Here is a 24,839-nt window from a genome sequence, read left to right as displayed (position 1 = left end):
CTTCTTTCAAGGACATGGGGACACATAAGTCATCTTTCAATCTTGGGTGGTAGGTGGGGCTTCGGATGTCACGTGTGCCTGGAGCTCCAGGGTCATGATTTAGAGGGGTGCATGGTGTGAAAACACTTCTCCCTGGGCGAGTTTTTATTACAGACACGGGCAACCTAACACAGCTTTCTTCAAATGGTGCTCATCTAGATGTTTCCTGGTGACATTTCAGCTATTGCCCCGTCACGGAAAATGAAGCTGCACTAAATGCATGTGTTTTTCAGAGGTGGGGCCCAAACGGGCCACTTGTGGAGGGAGGGAGGGTGGGGGAGACATAGATAAGAGGTAGGTTCTAAGAGCTGGCAACGCTGCAAGGATGTAGAACTGTGGCTGCATTTTTCTCTCTGTTTTTGATGTGGACCATTTTAAAACTCTTTACTGAATTTGTTACAATATTGTTTCTGTTTTATGTTTTTGTTTTTTTTGGTTGTTGTTTATTTTTGGTCATGGGGCATGTGGGATCCGAGCTCCTGGACTGGGGACTGAACCTGTATCCTCTGCATCGGAAGGCAAATTCCTAACCACTGGACCACTGGGGAAGTCTCCTGGCTGTATTTAAATGTAGAGAATTAGGTTTCTTCTTTAGGAGGTTTTGTTCATATATCTGGGACTTAGTCACAGTAGACCACTCTTTCAAACTTTCAGTGTATTTGCTCAGAAAATTTTCATAGCGATATGAATTTCACATGCATATGAATATAGAATTCTGGGCAAGAGAAATTGCTCTTGAGTCAGGGGTAGTTTAGGGCTCTGTTGTTAGTGTCAATAATATCTCTGCCTGTTACAGCTCCGTGTTGGGAAGTTCAGTACAGATATGCAGGAAGGTGACCTTAATAGACAAAAGGCGGGCAGCCTCATGACCCTGGGGGCCCGCCAGCAGCCTCACTCTTAAGATCATGCCAATGGTTCCAGAAGCGAGGTGGTCTTTAAACCAAGTTCAGCGCTGTCACAAAGCCCATGTGTTTATTTCACCTGAAAGACATAAGGCATGTCAGAGCCTTGGGCTCTCAAACCAGGGCCCTGGTTTAGAATTCAGTGGAAATCACTATCATGAATGATACTTGCTTGATTTCAGATCTCCTCTGAAAATCTCTCATTCTTTCTAAGGCAGAGTGGACAGCAGGTTGAGGGGGCACTGAGGGCCGAGAACAGGGCCATTGAGAAGCCCCGATTGATAGTGAGAAAGAGGGGCGGTAGGTTCCCACTCTCCCAGCCTGCTTGCATGGTTGAGACCACACCACCGTCTAAGGACAGCCTTGTAGCACCCACCTATGTGGTTCCAGATACTCACTCTGATGACATGTCTGCAAATGAAGTGACATTTCTGGTGCAAATGGTTGAAACAAACAGGCAAAAGGGTTTATGCTTCAAGGTGCAGTAAGCATTGTGTGAGATTCCCAGTGTGACCTGATCTGGCAGCTGCTTCCTGCAAGGAATGGCATTGTTGTGTTGGAGATCAGGGTCCATTTGCTATGAACTATCATCATTCTTTCCTTTCTGTTGCAGATTACAGGATGATGTTATCCCATGAAGACTCTGTGTGCACTCTCTGGGCAGGAGAACACCGCCCTCTTGTTTGGTTGCTGGGAACCCCACAAGTGGTGGGCTGCGTGCATAGACGCCCGCCTTTACATGGCCAGAGACTGGAGGAAATGCCTTACATAGAAAAACTGGGAGAAAAAAACATGTGCTGCTTGTGTGGAAGAGAAAGCAAAAGGTGACAGGAGAACTTCAACCCTGAGGAAAGAGCTGAGACTCTTCCCTCAGCTGTGTTCACGAGACTGAAATTGGATATGAGGCAGGTCTCCTTGAACCCTATAGAGGGGTCTAATGACTGAGAAGTCAAAGGGAGATCATCATCAGACTGTTTTCCCGAGAGGCAAGCCCACAGATGGCCCTTGAAGACCTGGATGGGGAGCCTGGGCGGCAACAGGACGACTTTCCAGAGAGAAGCCAGGCAGATGGGAATGAGGTCCCGAGCAGAAGTCACCCCGCCCTAGGACTGCTCTAGGCTGAGCCCCACACACCACAGGGCTTCCCAAGGAGACTGGCTTACTGCCGGAAGTGACGGAGGTGTGGAGAAGGGCTCACCCTGGGTGCACTTCTGTGGGCAACTGGATGAACCTAGAGGCAGGCATGCCCACCCTCCTCACAGCTGCCGTCCAGCTACCCCCCTGTGATCCTTGTCCCAGAGCCTTCTCCTGATGAAGGAACAGCATCTACGGGCTTCCAGGTCACATCTTTGTATACCCCTGGGACAAGGACTCCCCGCCTCCTAGGCTCATCCTCCACTGCATCTCTGCTGTCCTTCCAAGTGACCTCAGCATCCCTGGCATGACCCCTATCTCCTGCACATGTCCCTCCTGCTCCTCTCCACTTCAGCTACATACACTGGCTGCCTCAAAATTGCTCCTGCTCTGATACAATAGACTCCAAAATTTCTAAATAGTACCTCTTATCATTTCACTCCCTTCACGGCTTTTATGCCCAGGAAACCTGCTCCTAGCTTCCCCCTTTAGAATCAGTCTTTAAAAAAAAAAAAAAATAAATAAAATAAATTTTTTTTTGGCTGTGAGGCATGTGGTATCTTAGTTTCCTGCCTAGGGATCAAACTCTCAACCCCTGCAGTAGAAGCATGGGATCCAACCACTGGGCCACCAGGGAAGTCCCCTTTCGGATCAGCCTTAGGTCTACTGACCCCACACCATTCTTTTGTTCTGATTTAAATCCTCTGAAATGTTCAATACTCATTTCTCGATTTCCAACCCCCATATTCACTGAGTCACCAAGGGGCTTTGTAGTCTACCACAGCATCCTGTGAGTCTGTCCGCTCCCTCCTTCCTCACTGCCAGGCCCTACCCTGGTTTGAGGCATCACGACATCTTTCTTTGGTGTCTAGCTCTGACCTTTCTTTTTCCTTCACACCGGCTCTAGTCCTCCATACTCTGCACGCTCCAGTCATGGGGGTCCAGTCACTGCTCCCTGAACAGGTCAGCCACCCCCTTCTTCATCTCTTCTCAGATAGAATCAGTTGCTTCTTGCAATGTGTGTGCTTTTTGTAATTGTGCCCTTGGCTTTGTGTGCCACTTGGTTAGTTCCATGTCTGTACCTCCCACCAGAAGGTGTGGTCTTCGAGGACAGAACCACTTCTCCTCAACTCTGTAAGATTGGCAGCCAGCTCCACACCTGCCACACGGCCAGTAACAATAAATATTTATAGATGTAAATTTCCCAGGACGTGCCTTCCATCAGAACTGGCTCCCTGGGTCATTTATCAGGTCAGCCACCAAATCCTGCCTCATTCCCACCTACATTCTTTGGGGGCAGATTCATGCCTGCCTTCTGCCAGTTCCTCCTTCCTCTGTGGGGCCAACTGGCTGGCCATTCCTCTTCTGCCAAGCCTGAGGCTGGGCTGTGGAGGGGGCGGGAGGGGGCAGGAGGGACTGGGAATTGCACAGAACGCTGTATGAGTGAACTGGCAGAAGTTCTGTGGGCTCACCAGCTGGTACTGTGTGGGAGAGAGCCAAAAGGAAAGTTCGTTTTTTTCCTGCCCAAAGCTCGGAGTCCTGAGTGCAGTCACGAGTCTCAGTGCTCAAGGCTTAGGAGTGAAAAGTGTCAAGGTCACCTTTGCCTTTGTGCCGGACCGGGGGAGGGGACTTGTGGATGCTGTGTGTGTCAGTGTGTGTGGGTGTTGCCAGTCACTTGGCATGTCCAGGCAGCTAATAACGTGCCTCCACAGCACAGCGAGAGGAAGAGCCTCTGATCCAATTTGTAATTTATCTTTTGGTTTGATCCCAGCGTTTCCCCCTTTGTTTCTGATGTGATGCATTCATCTGCAGGCTCAGTGAGTTCACTCTGGCAAAGCATTGCATGAATAGAAGCATTTACTCAATACATTAGCTCATAGTCACAGGCATATATATGTGTGCGTGTGCATGTACCTGTCTCTCTCTCTTTTTGTGTATACATGGACCATCCTTAACCCCCAAATGATGGACTTGCTTTCCAGGAGGGGAATCCAGGATGGGTTTATGAGGGCGGCAAGCAGAGAGCCAGCAGAAGGTGTTGGAGTTGGTTTAGGAAAATTCTGGGTGCAGCCAAACAGCAGTGCGAAGACCTTCATCCTGGGGAAGATGGAGGGAGGTGTCTTTGGTTGGAGAAGAAGTAGAGAGGAGTTATATGTCTTTTCTGGACTTCAATCAAACCCTCTTCCTGTACAGCTGTCAGGCTGGAAGAAAACATAGAAATCATCTAGTCCAGTGGTTCTTATCTGCCTGTGTATCAGAATCACCTGGGATTTTTTCCAGTTTTATTGAGATGTAATTGACACATAACATGGTGTTAGTTTAAGGTATATAGCAGAATGGTTTTATTCATGTATATATTGTGAAAAGGTCACCACAGTAAGTTTAGTTAACATCCATCACCTCAAATACTTACAATTTTTTTCTTATGATGAGAGCTTGTGAGATTTACTCTCTTAGAACTTTCCAATATATAACACATTTATTGTTAACCATAGTTTCCATGCTGTAGATAGATCCTCAGAACTTATCTTATAATGCGGGGTTCATACCTTTTGACCACCTTCACCCATGTCCCCCACTTACCCCTGCATCTGGCAACCACCAATCTGTTCTCTGTTTCTACAAGTTTGGGTTTTTTTTTTTTTTTCATATTCTACATATAAGTGAGATTATGCGGTATTTTTGCCTAACATTTCATTCCACCCATGTTGTGTAAAATGGTAGGATTTTCTTCTTTTTTATGGCTGAATAATATTCCATTGTGTATATACACCATGTTTTCTTCATCCATTCATTCATTGACGGGAGCTTAAGTTGCTTCTATATCTTTACTATTGTAAATAAATCTGCAATGAACATGGGAGTGGGCTTCTGTGATGGTTCAGTGGTACAGAACCCACCTGTCAATGCAGGAGACAAGGTTTTGATCCCTGGGTTGGGCAGATCCCCTGGAGTAGGAAATGGCAACCCACTCCAGTATTCTTGCCTGGGAAAAATCCAATGGACTGAGGAGCTTGGTGGGCTCTAGTCCATTGGGTCGCGAGATTTGGGCACGTTGTTGTAAACAACAACAAACACGGGAGTCCAAGTACCTCTTCAACACAGTGATTTCATATCCTCTGGATATATACCCTGTAGTGGAACTGCTGGGTCTTGTGGTAGTTCTGTTAAGTGTTTGAGGAATTCCATACTGTTTTGTATAGTGGCTGCACGAATTTATCTTCCTACCAACAGTGCACAAGGGTTTCCTTTTCTCCACATCCTCCGTGGCCCTTGTTATCGCTTATCTTTTTGACAATAGCCACCCTAACAGGTATGAGGAGGTATCTCACTGTTAGAACAGCTATTTTCATTTGAGTTTCCCTGATATCTAGTGATGTTGAGCATCTTTTCACGCACCCTTTGGCCAATTGTGTTTCTTCTTTGGAGGAATGTCTGTTCAGCTCCTCTGCCCATTTTTAAATTGGGTCGTTTGTCTTTTTGTTATTGAGTTGCATGAGTTCTTTATGTATTTTGGCTATGAACTCCCTATATATATGCTGTGCAAATGCGGCCTCTCATTTCATAGGTTGCCTTTTCGTTTTGTTCATAGCTTCCTTTGCTGTGCAGATAGGATTATTTATGAAAAACAGACATTCCTGGGGTTCTTCTCAGAACTTCTACTTTGGAACCTCCAGAGGTGGGGCCTGACTCTCTTTAACTTTTCCCCAGGTGGGGTGGGGCTGGGCTGCCATGAGCTGCCTAAGGCCGCACAGCAAATGGTAGCAAATGCAAGGCTAGCACAGGAGTCTTCTGACTCTATCCAGGACATTGCCCAGAATGTGCCTGAATGTCCCTGGGGCTTAAAGTTTTGGAAACAAGGCTCATATTGGATGCAGGAGAGTATTGAGTGGATGGCTTATCCTGCAGACTGCTAATCCACCTAATTTAATTATTTCCCTACATGGGGGCTTGAATTCTCAGTTCAGGCAGAGATGGCTGAAATGGACCACTTTCTCTGGGACGACCCGGCACCTGCTCACCTTGCCTTTGAAACTAGGCAGGACTTCAGAGTTGTCTGTGGCTACCTTCCCCTGCTCTCTCTAGGGAGCAACCCCGTTCTCTTGCTGACTTAGAAAACCAGGCTTGGATCTCTTCCTGGTCTACAGCTATTTCACCTCCCTTTGTTCCTCCTTCCCTTCCTCTCCTCCCCACCCCTCCTCCCCCAGTAGCTTTACTGGAATATGATTCACATACCATAGAATTCACTCAATTAAGTGTGTAAGTCAATTGTCTTTAGTATATTCACAGAGTTGGAGTTGTGCAAACCTCACCACAATCAATTCTAGAACATTTCATTACCCCTAATAGAAACCCCATACCCATTAGCAGTGACCACCACCCGCCCCCCAAACCTAGGCAATCACAAATCTACTTCCTGTATCTATAGATTGCTCTATTCCGCACATTCCATCTAAATGAAATTGTCTTTGGTGACTGGCTTTTTCTTAGCATGTTTTTCAAGGCTCATTCACACTGTATTATGTATTGGTACTGCATTCCTTTTTATAGCCAAATAATACTCCCTTGTATGGATGTGTCACATTTTGTTTATGCATTTATCAATTGACATTTATCAATTTATATTACTTCTAATTTTTTGGTCATTATAAATAACGCTACTATGAACATTAGTCTTCAAATTTTTGTATAGCTATAGTTTTTTCTCCGAGGTACATACTTAGGAGTGGAACTGCTGGGTCACATGGCAACTCCATGTTTATCTTTTTGAGGAATTGCCAGACTTTTCTTAAGTGGCTGCAGCATTTTACATTCCCACCAGCAGTCTATGAGAACTCCAATTTCTCCACACCCTCATCAACATTTGTTATATCTGTCTCTTTAGTTATAGCCATCTTAGTGGGTGCCAAGTGGCATCTCATTGTGTTTTTGATTTCCATTTCTCTGATGGCTAATGAGGCTGAGTTTTTCTTTTCATGATACTGGTTGGCCATTTGTATATCTTTTTCAGAGGAATGTCTATAGAGATCTTTTGCCTGCTGGTAGGGGATCTATGAGGGTCTTCCCTGATGGCTCAGCAGGCAAAGAATCCTCCTGCAATGCAGCAGACACAGGAGATTCAAGTTCCATCCCTGGGTCAGGAAGATTTTTGGAGGAGGGCATGGCAACTCACTCCAGCATTCTTGCCTAGAGAATCCCATGGACAGAGGATCCTGGCAGGCTACAGTCCAAAGGATTGCAAAGAGTTGGACAACTGAGCTGAGTGCCTAAGCATGCATGCAGGCAGAAGGTCCATGAAGCACTTCTTGCTCAGTGAATCAATGGTGCCTGGCTCCAATATGTACTATTGCTTCCCTTTGTTTCCAAGCTGGTGATGGACAGGGAGGCCTGGCATGCTGTGGTCCATGGGGTCACAAAGAGTCGGACACGACTGAGCGACTGAACTGAACTGAACTGAAGCTGCTTCTTTTGAAGGAGGAAATGGCAACCTATTCCAGTATTCTTGCCTGGATAATTCCATGGACAGAGGAGCCTAGCAGGCTATAGTTCATGGGGTCGCAAAGAGACACGACTAAAGTGACTTAGCACTAAGTTGCTTCTGTTAGGTGAGGAATTATGCATTGTCCTCATGGTGCGGGTCCTGGGATCATGTGCTTCCTCATATAGGGGCTCATGGACTTTGAGGGATTAAAGAGATGATTTTTTTACTGAAGAAATCGTGTCCAAGGGGCCTGAGGGGCGGATGGCAGTGAGGGCCTGGACAGCAGGCCTGGATCTTCCACCTTCTCTTGGCCTTGCCTCTCTGGGCCTCCATTTCATTCTTTTTTATTTTCAATATTTATTTATTTGGCCACACCAGGTCTCAGATATGGCACAAGGGATCTCCCATCTTCGTGCGATCTTTAGTTGTGGCATTCGTGCTCTTAGCAGCAACTTGTGGGATCTCGTTCCCTGATCAGGGAGCGAACCTGGGCCCCCTGCATTGGGGAAGTAGAGTCCAAGCCACTGGATCACCAGGGAAGTTCCCTGGGCCTCAGTTTCTTCATGGATAAAAACAGAACATTGAGGAATGTACTACTGATCTAGGCAATAACGTGAATTGTGCAAAGTGACACAAGCCAGACACAAGAAGCCAATACTGTCTGACCCTCTTCATGGGTCTTCCTGAAAGAGGTGAACTACAGGATCAGAAAATAGATCAATAGCTGCCAGGGATGGGGTTGGGGAGAGGGGATTAACCATGAAGGAATTTTGGGGGATGATAGAATTACTCTCTGGATTTGGGGCTGGTGGTTAGTTACATCACTGTATAAATTGGTCAAAACTTGTAACTATATCTAAAAAAGGGTGAATTTTATTGTGTGTAATTATACTTCAATAAACAATCAAAATGTAAAACACACATGCATACACTCACACGCATATACACACACTCATGCACACATACACACACTCACATTTAGACTAGAAAATCTCCAAGGAACTCTCAGTGCTGATACTCACTGATTCTGTACTATGGGTGTGGTCATGGGAACGGGGGCAGCAAGAGATACCCAGGGCCTCCTCTAGTTTTTAAACGTTTCCCTGATCCCACCTCCTCCTCTCCAACTCAAGAGTCTTCATTGCCTTAATGGGAGAAAGAGGGAAAACAGGCTGTGTTGGTGTGGTGGGCCGTTTTAGGAATAAGGCCCTTCCTCTGGGAGGTAGGTGTGTCCATGCGGCTGATGGATGTTCTCTGAGGATGGAGGCATTGGCCAGTCACTCATCCTAGGTCCAAGGTCTGAGTTGTTGTTGTTGCCATTTAGTCACTAAATCATGTCCTACTTTTTGCAACCCTGTGGACTGTAGCCTGCCAGGCTCCTCTAATCATGAGATTTCCCAGACAAGGATATTGGAGTGGGTTGCCATTTCCTTCTCCAGGGGATCTTCCCAACCCAGGGATCGAACCTGCATCTCCTGCATTGGCGGGAGGACTCTTAACCACTGAGCCAGCTGGGAAGTCCCTGAAGTCTGAGTAAGCACCACAAAATGGAATATTTCTGAACAAGAGCTCAGAATCCAAATGCCAGTGAAGCAGCCACGGAGGCTTGTCAGACAAGCAGGAGTGCAGATGGTGAACTCACACTTCCACTTCCGTTTTCCTCCAGGGCCTGCAGAAGGAAGCCTCCCCACCCCAATGCTCCCCAAACCCTCTCCCCTTCACCCCCACGTCTCTGCCCTGCTATTTACTGAGGCCTAATGTGGGATTACTGATTGAGGCCCTTCAGGTTACACACAGTGAGGAAACAAGGCCCTCTCTGGGAAGAAGAGAGCGAGGGGCCTGTCACAGGCAGAGAGAGACCACTCCTGCACAGGCAAACAAAACCCACACCCTTCTCTGCAAGAAGGGCTAGGAAGCTGCCTAGCAGGGGGTTGCAAAGGCCCTCCACCTTCACCGCCTCTGCCTCCCAGAGCATCTCTCAGATGCAGCAACAGTTCATACCAGCACTCATTTCATGAGTACTTACCATGTACCAGGCATAGGCAAAGTGCTCTACATTAATTCATGACTACCACAGGATTCTGAAATGCTTCTCCCTGGTTTACAATGAAGGAAACCAGTGTTCAGACTGAGGTGTGTGTCCCAGCAGCTGCCATCAGGAGATGTTACTCGCTTTGCTGAAATAAACCAGATGGGGCTGGGCCAGCCCAAGTCTCTGAGAGCATAGAGACCTGCCTTAAGGGCTAGGAGCCTCACAGAGAGCTCCAGGCCAGAGGGCGCTCTCACTGGGGAACACACCCCACTCGAAGCCTCTTGAAAACAAGCCAGAGCCAGCAGCCTCTCGTTGGCCTGGGTGGCTTGCCCTGCGCTGTGCAGGTTGGGGAAATATCCTATAACCCCTCACTGTGAATACTGAAAGGAAGCCCAGGGAAGGGGACCAGGAGTCCAGACATGAGTCTGAGCAAACTCAGGGAAATAATGAAGGACTGGGAAGCCTGGCGTGCTGCAGCCCATGGGGTCACAGTCGGACACACCTTAGTGACTGAGCAACAACCAAGGGAAGGGACAGCGTCATGCCCTTTCAGCCAGAAGTCCCCCAAAGGATGTGGGGAGAGAGGAAGCACTCAAGGGGAAAGCCAGAAAATCGTGGGTGGGCACAGCTCTTAGTGCTGTAACGGGCAGCCCCAAATGCCCACCTCCACCTTGGACCTCAAGCAGACCTCTGTCCTTGGTGGTCAGTGGGAGTGTGTGCAGTGACAGGTTGCTGAACAAAGATCTGGAAATAAGCCAGAGGGCTGGGCTGGGAAGGAGGCGTTCTAGTTTTCTGGAGGAGATGGACACGATCAGGGAGGACAGGGAAGTATGGCTGTTTTGTGGCAGGGCCGGGACCTGTAGTGGGGTCTGCTACACGCCTGGCACTGTAGGGGCTGTTGCAGGTGTGACCTTGGTCTTGACCTTGTAGGGCAGGAAGTCTTGCTCTGGGAGATGACTCAGGGGTTGGGAGACAAGTTTGTTTCCCATGCCAATGGCACGGGAGACCCATTCCCACACTTCCGAGATCATTTCTACTTTCAGGAGCAGAGTTTCTGCCATGAAGCAAACTGGCAGGTGCCAGCCTCATCATTAAAGAATTGCAGTACCGTGGTTCCTTTTTATACCTCCTTCTCTTCCTCCCCTTGTCAGCCTGACTTCAGGTTCTCAGAGTCCTGTAGCTTCGGTGTGAGTGGAAGATGAGATTGTTGGTCGCTCAGGAAACCAAGACTCCCTGTAAAGATCCCCATCTGTGTGTAACAGACTTCCATCTTGGGACGTCAGTTAAGAAAGTCAGATTGGCCACTGAAAGTCAGCAATGGCCACTGCTGATGCTCACCAGGCCCCTGGGATTTATGGTCGGGCCCAGACAATGGGGCATAGAGACCACACAGCCAAGGACACCCCGACAGAGTCAGGGGCATTTTAGCCTTCCCGTGAAACAGTTGTCCTAACCTACTAGGAGGTATTCCCCACCCTAGAGCTTCTCAGCATCCTGCTTGGGAGTGAGGGGGAAACAAGCTGTGTGTGTGTTGGAGGGGGCGGGAGGGAGTGGGGAGGGGGGGTAGATATTTTTTCTAGCGGTAAATCCTGCCCGACAAACCCCCAAACCAAGGAGCCACACAGAGTTAACTGGTTATAGTGGGTTCAAGTCATTTATTTGTAGACGGTAGCAGCATGTTTGGTTCTGGGGTCCAATCCCCAAATTCCAGAAAAATAAACTAATGAGAACCACATGCACTATGAGAAGGCCATGCCGACGTGTCCGTGATCATGCGGTGAGTGGGCAGAGAATATAGACTGGGCACGCTTGGCGGGGCGCAGGGCCTCCCTCCTTGGACAGCTGACAGCAGCTGGCTTTGAGCCCTCAGGAGGGACTTAGGGGAGGGCCAAGGCCGGGTCGTGTGGACCCTGTCCCTTTACGGCCTGGGCCCCTTATTGCTACATTTGCTACTTTGCTACGTTATGGCCCCTGGGCTGTGCCCAGGGGGGCTGCCTTATCAGTGGGTGGTGCTAAGGAGTAGACTGCTGGCATCTGCCGTTGCCATGGTTACATGAGCACAGCCCTCTCTTCAGAGGGCCCTGTGGTGAGTTCTCAGGGATTCATTTGGCCACAATTGGACTGTGCCACACACGGTCCTTGCTACATACTCAGCTCAGCCAGCCCCTTTGGGGGGTGGTGACATGTTACTTCCCCCCCAGGACTTTTCAGCTCCTGGACTTTGCTGGAAGATCTCTCTTGCAGACTCAAAGACCAGCAGCGCTCAGTCTTTTCTGGGCTTTTGGGACAACTTCCTAGTGGCGGCTTTTGAAGCCCATGCACTTGAAGCATCATGAGAGGGGTGCAGTTTAGGAAAAACATCAACTTCTACAACCAACCGAGGAGCCAGATGGGTGGTAGGCTCCTGGGTCACGCCCTGTTGGTGAGGTAGTTTGAACACACCAGGAACCTCGCTACAGGGAAGGCCCCCAGAGCACGTCCCCATGTGATTCACTGCTCAGAGAAGCAACTTGGAGTGCTAAGAGGTCCCTCCCAGGTGCTGGCCTGTACCCTTGGAAGGGGTGGCCCTGGAGCACAGTGCCTCTGATGGCCCTGGTGGGCTCAGCTTTGCTAAATTCCTGGGGCATAGCAACCCCTTCCCAGCAGGACAGAGCATCCCTTCCTGGAAAAGCAGAAGCTCTCTCCTCTGACCAGACAGCTCCTGCTGCTCTGCTCAGGCCCTGTGGCTGCTGCTGGGCATTTATCCATGCCAATCTACAAGCTTGACTCTTCCCATACAGGCAAATTCTATGTTAGTCAGATGCCCAGTGTCTGGCGCCTATGTGTCTGCCCCAACGGGTGGGTGGTCACTTCTAAGACGGCCCTGATGCTTTGGCTGTGGGGCTGCTGACATGGTATCTGCCCTGTGAGCTCAAATCAGGAACAGTTCCAGACCCAGAAACCATGCCCAGTCAGGGCACCTAAGGCAAGACAGGGCAAAAAAAAGCGAAGTTTGTTTTGCTACAGAACCTCCAGGAGTTGGTGATGGACAGGGAAGCCTGGCGTGCTGCAGTCCATGGTGTCACAAAGAGTTGGACATGACTGAGTGATTGAACTGAACTCCTTCAAAAGTTTAATCTAGGTCTGAATTTTTGGTTGTGTCAACCAAGCCAGTGGGGAACTGGCCAAGACCAGATTTTCCAAGTGTGTGTGCTAAGTTGCTTCAGTTGTGTCCCACTCTGTGCAACCCTATGGACTATGGCCTTCCAGGCTTCTCTGTCCGTGGGATTTTCAGGCAAGAATACTGGAGTGGGTTGCCAGGCCCTCCTCCAGGGGATCTTCCCAACCCAGGGATTGAACTCGTGTCTCTGTCTCCTGCACTGGCAGGCAGGTTCTTTAACTGCCTGGGTTCTTTACCTAGCGCCACCTGGGAAACTTTTTCTAAATGTAGTTGCATTCTAAGGTCTGCATGGTAGACTGCCCTTGGACTAAGTGCCCAGCCTATGTGAGTAGGTCGAGTAGGCTGCCCTTGGATTAGCCAACTTGGGTGGCACAATCCTGTTCTCTCCCCCCTTTCTGGGTGTGACCTGCTGGGGGGGGGGTGGCATGTGATGGTCGTCACAAGACAGAGTGTGCCTTGGTTGGGAGGCAGGATGAGGGGGTTATTGCTCTGGGTTTGAATGCATCCGAAATTGCCTTCACGTCTATTGAGCCTGCGGGATGTCCCCAGAGGTGTCAGGATGCCCTCAGCCCGCTCCTTCTCAGGGCTGCAGTCCGCCTGCCTCTGACCCTTCTGGGGAGCTCCAGGGTAGGCGAAGCCTCAGGAACCTCAGCTGGGTGGCACCAATGTCCTGGCCAGGGAGACCACCTGGGCCCTGACTGCAGCCAGGAGGAAGGACAGGAGGCAGCCAGGATCTTGCCCGGGATAACTAAGGGCACAGAGGGACCTGCTGCTCTAGAACTGCCAGTATCCACAGACCCTGTGCATCAGTGTCAGCATGGGTGGGGCACCTTGGCAGGAGCTGCTTCCTTGGGGCAATGTTGGGTGCAGGGGAGCCTGAGCAACAGGAGATCGGTATGAAAAGCAAGGGGATTCAAAAACATGTGATGAAGAGAGGAGGGGGTCAGCAGACCCCATAACATGGGAAAAGGCTTCAGGGAACTCATTTCCTCATCAAGCAGTTGCTCGGTATCTGCCAGGTGCCTGGTTTTGTGTCCAGGTCTCCTGGAACGAGCAAGGGTTGCGGGGAGTGTCTGCCAGGAACCTGGGTGTATAGCACCCCCTTGGAGACACTCTGAGGATGAAACAGAATGTCTCTAATTTCCACTGTACTTCTAAAAGAGACCAACTACTGCCATGGGGGAAACTGAGGCGGGGGGCTCAAGAATCCGCTGGGGTGCCACCATGATCACGACCCCTCATGCCCTCGGTGGCCCTGCTGTGAGGGATGGAAGCTGGTGCCCTGGGGACACAGCACAAAGGTGGGCTTGGAAAGGTGGTCCTAGGGGAACACCCAGGAGGCAGTGCCTGCAAACAAGCTTATGAGACTCACCAGCTGGTGAATCTGCCCACGTAAGTAAAGAAATACCAGTGATCGCTGTTTTGCTTCTGTGTTTGCTGTTTATACACTCCCAAAGGATATTTTCTACCTCTGGCCAAGATACATCAAAGGAAGATGGTCATAGTAGTGGGGGGGGGGGGGGAGGGTATAGGGGTGGGGTGGGTGAGTGTCTGAATTCAAAAGCAAGTGGCTTATACCGCTCTGTCCGAGGGCTCATGGGAGTCACAATAATGACAGTGACAACAATGAGAGTAATAGCTACCATTTGCCAAGCACCTACAGTGCGCCAGGCACCTGACTCCGTGCTCTGCATGACTCCCTCGCCGCCAAGTTGGCAGATGGTCGTTCTGACACACACAAGTGGATCTTATGTAGGTGTTTGCAGGCTGAGCTCTGTGCTTGCGTTTCTCCATGATCACGGACATTGTGGAGGACAGTGCCTTTGCTAGGCCATCGGAGGACCAATGGGTCCTGGCCTCCCCCCTGGGCACAGATTCTGCCCCGGCTTCAGACACAACTGAGACCTGGCCCCGGGGGCCCGGCCACACCGAGGACTCCCAGCCTGAATCCCCCAGCTCCCACGTGGGGCTGTCAGAGGGGAGGATCCCAAGGGCCCCCAAGTTCACCGCCACATTTATTTTAAGTAAGACACGCGGGGACACACCAAGGAGTGAGGGGCTGCAACAGAATAAATTACAAAATGATCAAAAATTTTAAAAGATGGTCAGGACCTTCAGGGCCGTTAAACCACAAGCTCTTTCATTGACATCAGCGCCTCCTCTGGTGTTGGATCCTCAAGACGGTTGATGGGAGAGGGGGCAGCCGCCAGTGCCTTGTGGCGACCCCTTTGAAGGTGGCCTCAAAGGGGGTTGGAAGAACGTGAAGTGCTGCGATCCACGAGGTGGCTCAGTGCTGACGGTGTGATTTGGGGGGGCGGGGCCGTGGTGTGAGGGCAGCCCGGTGGCCGCAGCGATGGGGCAGGCGGGAGGCAGCTGGGACACAGTGGTGTGACTGGGGCGGGCGCCGTGGGCGCACCACAGGCGGTGGGTTGTAATACTGAATGTGCTTGGGGGTGGCGGGTCCTCTCGAGTTCGAGTTTGCTGGAAGGTGTGATCCCCCAGACAGCGGGGAGGAGTGATGATAGAATGGAACCTCAGGGGACAGTCACGGCAGGAGCCCAGCCGGGCGCTCTCCCCAGAACACGTGAGGGACTGGGGCCTCCTACAGAGCGAGGCATCGGCGCACGACTGTACAAGGAGACGGGGTTGTAAACAGGGGCCTCTGCCCCGCCGACCCCAGCCTCCGAGGGCTCTCTCTGGCCTCCCTCTGGCTCACGCTCCGCGTCTCCCCACCTTGGCCCGGCCCTCACTCCTTCTCCTTCACAGTGACCAAATCTCCCCGCAGGGATGCTCTGTCCGCGGACGTGGAGCGCCGCCGGCTGCCCGCGTGGTCCTCGGGCCCGGGCCCTGCGGCGGGGACCGTCAGGAGGACTGCATCAGGCCGGTGAGGCGCTTGCCCGCCAGTGACTTTCCCTGCGGAGACAGCGACAGAGGGCACCACAGGCAGGCACGCACGCACGCACACACGCACGCACAGGACAGACACAGAGAGCCAGACAGGTGGGTTAATTGTTGCATGAGCCACGGAGGCGAAACCACTTAGCTCACCAACCCCTCTGATCTCCAGGTTTGGGAGCCTTAACCACAGACAGTTGGACAACCAGCACTCAGGGGCCAGGTTAGAGGGTGAGGGTGTGCTGTCGGTCCTCTTCTGAGTGTGTGGGGATTTTACTTTCCCCAGCCAGGGATTTCAACCCTTGGAGTATCTCTTAATGCCTGTGAGCTGCCTCTGAACTTGATTTAATCCAAGTGAGGAAGGAAAGGTTGGCCGGGGGACTACTAAGACTCAGGGGTCAGATTGACCCAAGCAGATGATGGCTAAGGATCTGGGTGACTTGGAACTAATGAATTAACTAGTCTGAAGAAGAAAGAAGGAATTCTATTTGAAATGCAGGATTGAGCTCTCCTTGGATCCCTTCTTTAAAATTTTTTTTAAAATTTATTTTTCATTCGGCTCTTGGTTGCAGTATGTGGAATCTATTAATAGTTCCCTAACCAGGCATTGAACCTGGGCCCCCTGCATTGGGAGCATGGACGCTTAGCTATCAGACCCTAGGAAAGCCCCTGATCCTTTTTTTTTTTTTTTTAATCGAAACTTAATTTTTTACTTATTTTGGCTGCACTATGCAGTTTGTAGGATCTTAGTTCCCTGACCAGGGATTGAATCCAGGCACCCCCCCCCCCACCACCTTGCCTCAGTGGAACCACGGAGTCCTAATCCCTGGATCCCCAAGGAATTCCCTCTCCTTGGGGCCTCTTGATGACCAGTTCTGGGACTGGGAAGGTCTGGGGGTATCCGCCAAGGTTTGGGGCCTGGGCTACAGGACACAGGGCAACGCTCTCCTATGTTGGTCTCCATCTATGTTACTCAGAGGCTGACTTTGATGACTCCAGTTCAGGAAGTCTTACCAGCCCTTCACTTACAAACTACATAGCTGTTCTTGTTCTTTTGGGAAGAAAAAAAAAAAAAGACTTACTGTACATGGGGCATAGAGGCCCCCTGTGAGAGGCCAGTTGTCCACATGCCCAGAAGGAGGCAGCTGAGGAGCCTCTGATGTGGGGCTGGACACCAGGAGGACAACGAGCAAGGCTCAGTCCCCTGCTTGTTTCCCGGCCATAGTCTGAACCCATCCCCTGCTCACTCTCCACTGAAATCCATAGCATTAGAGAGGGGTCTAGACGAGAGTATGGCTGGACCTAAGCAAATGGATTGTTGTGTCTGAGAAAGCACTCAGAACTCATCTTATTATTGACAGTGGGTCAGCGACACCAGCGCCATCTGCGAGGGTAGCACACGCTCGCCCGTCAGCATGTGCTGCAGCGTTTGGCAGCGTGAGGTTGCAAGGGCCGGCAATTCCTCATGTTCATTTCCAAGTGGGATGTGAGGGCTCGTCTTGTTTACTGGGCTTGGCTACATGTCCGCTGGATGTAATTAGAAAAAATTGATCAGGTTTGTGAAGCCTGGTAGGGTACTCAATAAACCTGCTGATTGATGAATTGACCGATAATGGGCATTTCCAACAAACGAACAATACGGGCTGTGAGTTTGCCGGACACAAGACAATGTGTCATCTGGCTAAGCTCTCCACGGAGGGACGTGCCAGCTTGACTTTGAGAATTCCGATGGCATGGATGGGAGCTTGTCCAGAAATGGAAACACCCTCAGGCACAGTTGGACAGTCTGCATCTACCTCCCCTTTGCTCTGTTTTCCCCCCTTTCACTCCTCATTTTTGCTCATTGGACAGCACTTTTCATTTTTTTTCCTCCTCTGTCTTCACACACACACACACACACACACACACACACACAATCTCCCCATCAGCAACCTTATCTGAATCTTCAGACACACTAAACTTAGCCTGCAGCCAGATACATTTATACTGGGCTAAAGGATTTTTAAAATCAGATTTGAAAAAAAAAATCTTAGAGTGTTTCAAGTGCCAGTTCTTGCAAATCACTAAAAGAAGGATGGCTACTCCTCTGTGTGCAGTGGGTTGGGTACAACAATAGCTTATAGGTGGCAGAGGCTGATCTGCAAGGACTCCCTCTAGCCTGGTTCTAAGCACACATGTAGCAGAGACTTTTGACTGCCCTTTCTTACACGGAGTTGGAGGCATTTCTCATCCAGGTGGTCACCTGGGACCGTGGCTTCTCCGTGCAGGCCTGAAGGCAGGTGTGTGCGTGTCTGCTCAGTCGCTCAGTCATGTCTGACTCTGTGTGACCCCATGGACTGTAGCCCACCAGGCTCCTCTGTTCTTGGGATTTTCCAGGCAAGAATACTGGAGCAGGTTGCTATTTTCTCCTCCAGGGGATCTTCCTGATTCGGGGATTGAAACCATGTCTCCTGTGTCTCCTGCATTGCAGGTGGATTCTTAACTGCTGAGCCATCAGGGAAGCTCCCCTGAAGACAGGAAGCACAGGGAAATAGGGACTGATGAGTCCAGAGGTCTCCAGTCTGGGGGGCTCTACCAAACCTCCCTAGTCCCTTTCACCCTTGCCCATCCTTGCTCACAGGAAATGCACCAAGGAAGGTCACTTTCCTCTTGGGTACTGCTCACTGCTGTGGAATCCACACACCAAATACCAGCTCCTCCCTTCCCTTTCCATCCCTCCTCCAACAGGGCCACACATTACGTATCGAGTACTCAAATATATATGTTGTAGGTCTGCCATACAATGGCCTTCATGGCTCTGATTTACCTGGTGGCTGTGAACAAAAGGGATCACTAAAGCTTCTGAATTATAACAGTCTGTTGCCAGTGGGTATGGTAAAAGCCCAGAGACAAAGAAGGTAAGGTTTACCAGGCATCCGAATCCTCATTACAGCTTCATTTTCATTAGTGAGGTCATTTTGGCTGGAAAGGGGGCTGTGGCTGAGAGAGGTTAGAGATTCTATTTCTGGATGACTGTGTGTCTGTCTGTTGGAGGTGAATTTAGCCCTGAGGATCCCTACCCTCCACACCTCCCTGTTCTGTAGAGCTGGCTGGGCTGGGAGGCGCTAATTAATCTCTTCCTGCCTAAGTCCTGGAGCTCAGCCTCACAGCTCTGACTCCAAAGACCTGTGGCCAGCCCATCCCTCCTTCCCCTCCTCTCCCCCAGCTGCTTCCAGGGCTTGGGGCTTCACGGGTGAGGGGTGGGGTGCAGCTGACCAGCCTGGAGAATGTTCCCAACCTCTAGCCATCCAGGTGGTGCTCCTTGGCATTTTTTGCCTCCCTTGTCTGCTCTTGCACCTGTGCATTTACCAAATGCCAGTTCTGCTGCCAAAGGAGGTCGTGAGCGTTCAGGGCGGCCCAGGGGCAGCCCAGCCCAACTGCAATCTGTTCACTAGGCAGTGACCTCGCGGGTGAGGCTGGAAGGTGGTTACTCATGCAGGATGCAGGCAAGGCTACATGCCTGCCTTCCGGCTTGGGGGAAAGAAATCCTGCAATCACCCTGGCTTAGCAGCTGCCTCTCTTCTGAAGAGCTGAGGTTCTTAAAATTTTCAGGGATCAAAGTGAAATCTGACAGCAGAGGTGTTCAGAGATGAGCTGCCTCGAGGTCTGTGCTGCTATGAGCTTGCTGGGAGCTCCCAGCTACCTTCACTGCCCAGAGAGAGAGGAGAGTTCCCACCCTGCACCATCTAGGGCTCTTTCCTCCCTCCTCTTCACCCCCATCCTCCAGTTTGGATGGGTTTGCAGGAGACACTGAGGGAGGAGAGCAGTCATTCTGCCTCTGCCTGGCATCTTGCATAGTTACAGGGGGAAGGCGTTTTTTTCAGGGTGTGAATGTGTGCTGTTCCTCAATGCTGGTCAGTTGGGAATGGATCACGGTGCCAGGAAACTGCTACCAGCTCAGCCTGAGGCCTTGGCGTAGTTGAGTGAAGCAGCTGAAGGTGGTTGAAAATGCTATTAGCCGGCAGCCTTTGTCCAAGTGAAAAAATATACGGTGATTAAGAACTGAGCTGCAGAAGGTACATTCCAGAGACACCAAAGCTTTGCATTCAGACAAAGCGCTTTTCACCTTCGAGACATTTGGCTAAGTTTAATCCAATAGAATTTGGGATCCTTCAATTTCATGGACCATGGGCTCAGGGCTGGGATCACAAACACCCACACACATTCAATTCCCAGCCTCCACGCTTACTAATCATTTCAGCTCTGTAGCCATCTTGATGGCTAGAAGCCTGGAAGAAAGTGGTCATGGAATCCTTTGTTTCTAAAAGGAAATGCACAAAAGGAAGAGCTCCCTTTTGTATGGTGCTTCAGTAAAAATCAACATGCTGCTTGACATGCCGTGGCTCTGTGCATTGCACATCCCTGTATTAATTAACAAAGCATGCATCGTCACCATTACCAAGAGCTTCACCACTCACTTACCTGGGAGACAGGTGCTAACCTCTTTGACTGGGAGAAGGGCTGTGGTTCAGAGGGTAGCCCTGGGGGATCAGATGGCAAACTGGGGACAGAGGAGCCAAGCACTGGCAGCTCAGGGGCAGGACCGTTTGCAGCACTAAGAAAGTGGAGACATCTGAGCTGCTGATGAGATTTTCTTGCTGATTTGTCCAGATGACCTAAGACCACAGTTACAGATTGCAAGTCCACTAAGTCCAAACCCAGGCTACAAGGGGGATGGAAATCAACCTCGGTTGTCTCTAGGGCAGAGGGATGTAATTGACTGAAAAGGGGCATGAGGGAACTTTCTAGGGTGATGGGATGTAGGTTACACTGGTACATACATTTGTTAAATTCATTGAACCATACATTTCAGATCTATTGATTTTGCCACATGTAATTATGCCTCAAAAGAAAAAAAAAGATTAAAAATAATCCATCTATCACATCTCTGCTTTGAAACTCCCCACCCCTTACTCTTTTTCAGTTGCTGTCCCAGCAACCTTGCCTTTTGGCTGAATTCAACGCTTCCCCCTCCGGTATGGGGGAAACCCTGATTCCTCTGCTTGAGGAACTAGAACTTGCAATAGAACTAATTTGGAACATGATTTCTAGTCTCCATCGATCCAGGCCGATCACCTTGTGCTGACACACAGGTGTTTTTCATCCCTGCTAATGAAAAATGGTGTTTTGCTGAATAGGGCTTATGAGGTGACCTCAGCAGGCAAGACGCGGGAGGCCCCAGAGATACGCTGTCCTTTCAAGGAGACTGAAAGGTAACTATGAGTAGTTGATGCTCAAGTCCATAAACGAGGAGTGCGTGTGGCAGGTCTGTAGGGGACTCACTGGGGAGAGCGGTCAGCCCCTGACTAAGAGCTGGGTAGAAAGGAGAGGTCCTGGCTTGCGTTTATCAGGAGGTGGAGGCCAAGGACCTGCCGGACTTCCTAGGTGACTTCCCTGGAGCTTGGTCGCCCTGGTGCCCCTTCTCCATTGAGCAAGGCAAAAGGGATGATTTCAAAAGGAAGTGTAAGGAATTCTGTGGCATCTCCTTTCTCGATGATGGTTAAAATTGGGGCGAGGGTGCCATTTGCTCGGGATAGTTTAGGGCTGAGAAGCTTTGTCGGGGGATTGTGGGAAAATCCACATGTGATAGAGAATCCTTTGAAAACACTTTGACTCTCCCATCATCAGAAAGATGGGCAGATGAAGTGGGAACTAGCCAACGGTTACCCACAGCTGATCCATGGCAGAGCTAGGCTGGAGCAGCATCTGGGGAAGAGAGGTTGCTTTGGCTTTCTCACTCTTTGAGGCGGTGGGAGTGGGGTGGGGCTGGGGAGGGGGAGGGGCAGCCCCCCTGTGACAAGATCCTCTCCTGGGGTCTGTGTTACTCCTGGGTCCTTGCTAAGCTTTCTGATCTCTCTCAGGAGCTGAAGGGCATTTTATTTGGTTTTAAAATATTTTCTTCATTCAACTGTTTAAAAATCAGATACCACAAATATAAAACAACAAGTCCCCAAATCAAAAGATAGGTTGAAACTGAATTAATTAAAAAAAAACTCAATGGATAAAGAATTAATACACAATGTGCATGCATGCTAAGTCGCTTCAGTCATGTCCGACTCTTTGTGACCCTATGGACTATAGCCCACCAGGCTCCTCTGTCCATGGGATTCTCCAGCAGGTATACTGGAGTGGGTCACCATGTCCTCCTCCAGGGGATCTTCCTGACTCAGGGACCGAACCTCATTTCTTATATCTCCTGCTTTGGCAGACAAGTTCTTTACCACTAGCACCGCACATTAAACCTATTTAAAAAGTAAGGAATATGGTCAAAATAAAAACAATGGATTCTTCTGTAACAGCCCACCGTCTTATGTATGGTAATATAAATAAGTAGTCACATTTTCTCATGTCAACGGTGGGTCTCTGGACTCACGCATGCTGAGAGCAATTCCCACAAAATGTTCCTGGAACAATTAGCAGGTTCAGACACCTCACTCTACTCCGTATTGGCAACTAGCAGTGCTTTATTTTTTAACTTATTTTTAAAAATTTAGCAACTATAAGTTGCCAGCCCTCCTGTCTGAACTAAATGTGAGAGGACCAACCTCTATGCCCTACCTCCCAGGGACTTTCTGTTTGAATTTTTTATTCTTGCACAGGGTGGCTTTGCTCCCTCCTTTTTCAAGTGCCCTCCTATTCTACTCGCCCAGACCTTGATGATAGCAGCATGGGGACGGTCCCCTTACAAGAGACACAGGTTAGCTGTCAAGGACAGTTACCCACGGCCATCCATTGATCAAACATTGAGCAGCTGTTGTGTGTCAAGTACGCTCTGCCTTTGACAGACACCTGCGCCCATGTCCACAGCATCCTTGCCAGTTAGGTCTCCCTTTAACACCTGCTGGACACATGAGGTTGAGCTACTAGCCTGAGCATATACAGCTGGTCAGTGGCCTTGATGTCCCATCCACCGTCTCCTTGGTACATGACCATCACTGTCAAGGAAGGGGAGAGGTGGGAATGCTCAGGACTAGGGACTCCTCCAGGCCCGCTCATACCAGGCCACCTCTCTGGGCAGGTGATTTTCTCAGCCTCACTGAGAAAGAAGCTTCAGCTCTTGGGCATAAACTTGAGAGCATCCAGGACATTTCTGCTCTGCCTGACGGGCTTCCCTTTGACTTTGGCTGCTGGACTAAGCTGAGGCACAGCTCACTGCTGCTTGGTGCTCATGGATTTAAAGCGGTGGCTGTTGGACAGGCCAGTGAGGCTGCCACTTCTGCTTGTGACCTTGTGTTACAGGTGCTGACGCCCCTGGGATCTCCATAGCAACAGTCCCGGGAGGAGAAAGGCAGGTGTGATGTTCACCTTTCCTAAGGAGGGGCAGGCAGATGCTTCACTCCAGTTAGAAACGAATCCCTGCAGCAAGCTGGCTGGGGGAAGCCCTTCCTGGCTGCTGTTCCTGGTGCTCCTGACTCCTGTCCCCTTATCACGCTCATCGCCTCTGGGGCTCTTCTGCAAAGTTCGATCTCTACCTGTTAGTTTTGGTGGGTGATGGGAGAACTTCCTCCACAGTCCCCATCTGTGCAGGGACAAATCAGCCACTGGACAGGCACGAGGGATGCCGAGAGTGACAAGGGCTCAGCAGCTGTGCCCGACATGGGTGGCATGATGCCCAGGCACAGACTCCCCAGCCTCCTGTCCAAGTTGTGCATTTCCACTTTCCCTGCTGCGTTTTTCTCCGTAGGCAGGAGAAATCCCCTCTGTTAGTACTGGATCTCTTATCTCCTTCCTCTAGCTCTGATTGAATAACCCCGGTGCTCTTTCTATAAGCAGCCTGCCCCAAGTTCTCGGTGGACGCAGGGGTGGAGCAGAGGCGGGTATTCTGTTCACAAGGCCCCTCAGTAGCATGCCTTCCTGTAGCTGGTTCCGGGCTTGCCTCTTCCTCTCCTCCTCCTCCTCAACAGTACTTTGGCATCTCTGCGTTGGTTCACTCCAAGTTAGGCAAGAGCCAAAAGACTCAAGGAACAGGGACATGGTTCAGTTGCTATTGGCAACAACTTGATTCTACTTTTTTCCCAACTAGGAAGTTCAAGCAACCCAACTATGGCCACAGGGGAGAGCGCTGCTGAAGTTTAGTGGATGAGACAGCAGGTGGGGTCACTGTCTGGGCAGTGCGTTTGATTCTTCTCAGGACCCACGAGGACATCAAGGGCACCCCACCCTCCTAAGGGCATGTCTCATCTCCTGTGAACACATTCACGCAGAACACATCCATGGGTTGGGGTCCTTGGTTAAGCCAGCTGCCAAGGCAGGGTTTCGAAGGCAGAGGTGGTCAACATGCTGACTGTCTCCCACCGCCCCAAAGCATCATCTTTCTGGGGATGTCCAGGTTCTTTTAGAAGCATATGCAAAGAGGGCTGACTCATTTCTCTCTCCTCCCTATTATCAGGAATGCAATTAGGTGGGCATTTATCAGACAGGTATTCCTAATCTGAAAAAGTGCAACAGGGGACAGGTCAAGCAGCATTTTTCAAGACATCTCTGGGTTGATGGAATTCCTAGCCACTGGGAACCTTCTTACTTCCCTCTGAACCCTTTTCACATGTCCCTGCAATGCTGGACAGGCGATAGGTTGGTTCCTTAGCCCTCTTCTCCTCTGGTGGTCTAGCAGGTAGAAAGGTGCGATTTTCCCGTTTCCTACAGGACTTGGGCCTGGGCCACAGATGAAGAGTAATGGAAGCTATAAGGTGGGGACTAAGCTTAAGGATGCTGCTGTTGGATTTAAAAGCATCTTCAAAGGTAGTGGGCATTTCTGCTAGGGGCCCAGGAATGAGTGGTAGGATCAGCACCCAAAGACATTATTTGAACATTGCCTTTGGGACAACAGACTCATCTCCCTGCCACTTCTGGAGCCCTTGGCTCTTGCTTCTCAGGAAGAAAAAAACAAAAACAAAACAAAAAACTATAGTGTAAAAAAAAAACAAAAAAAGGGAACATCAAAAAAAGGATGCTGCTAACCGTCCATGGAACTAGGGCGCGAGAACAGGAGGGGTGGGTGGAGATGAGGCCATGGACACACAGATCATCTCTTCTGGTTTGGGGAGCACCTTCTGTTGCAGAAGGCCCCCAAGGAAGGTTAGAGCGTGCGGACGCCGGGATCACTCACCCACTGCTGGAAGGAAGCCGCCTCGGGGGTGAAATGCAGCGGCCATTCTG

At 50.2% G+C, this 24,839-nt stretch overlaps 1 protein-coding gene and 1 long non-coding RNA gene across 4 annotated transcripts in view; one reads left to right on the top strand and one right to left on the bottom strand.

Annotated features, from left to right (window-relative positions):
- Positions 1-14,352: 14,352 nt before the first annotated feature.
- RGS6 (regulator of G protein signaling 6) overlaps positions 14,353-24,839 on the bottom strand; it is a 622,410-nt gene continuing 611,923 nt past the window's right edge. For all 3 annotated transcript variants that reach the window (XM_055538549.1, XM_055538551.1, XM_055538550.1), the window contains one exon: positions 14,353-15,662. In XM_055538549.1, coding sequence (XP_055394524.1) covers positions 15,612-15,662 — 51 coding nt within the window. In that variant the 3' untranslated portion in view covers positions 14,353-15,611. The remainder of the gene's footprint in view (positions 15,663-24,839) is intronic.
- On the top strand, positions 20,806-24,459 carry LOC129621760 (uncharacterized). Its single transcript, XR_008699673.1, has 3 exons — positions 20,806-20,896; positions 23,707-23,774; positions 24,327-24,459. It is a non-coding gene; the product is annotated as an uncharacterized LOC129621760 (long non-coding RNA).

The sequence above is a fragment of the Bubalus kerabau genome, chromosome 10 (assembly GCF_029407905.1).
Source record: "Bubalus kerabau isolate K-KA32 ecotype Philippines breed swamp buffalo chromosome 10, PCC_UOA_SB_1v2, whole genome shotgun sequence".
Lineage (NCBI taxonomy): Eukaryota > Metazoa > Chordata > Mammalia > Artiodactyla > Bovidae > Bubalus > Bubalus kerabau.
This window is presented reverse-complemented; position numbering and strand designations above follow the sequence as displayed.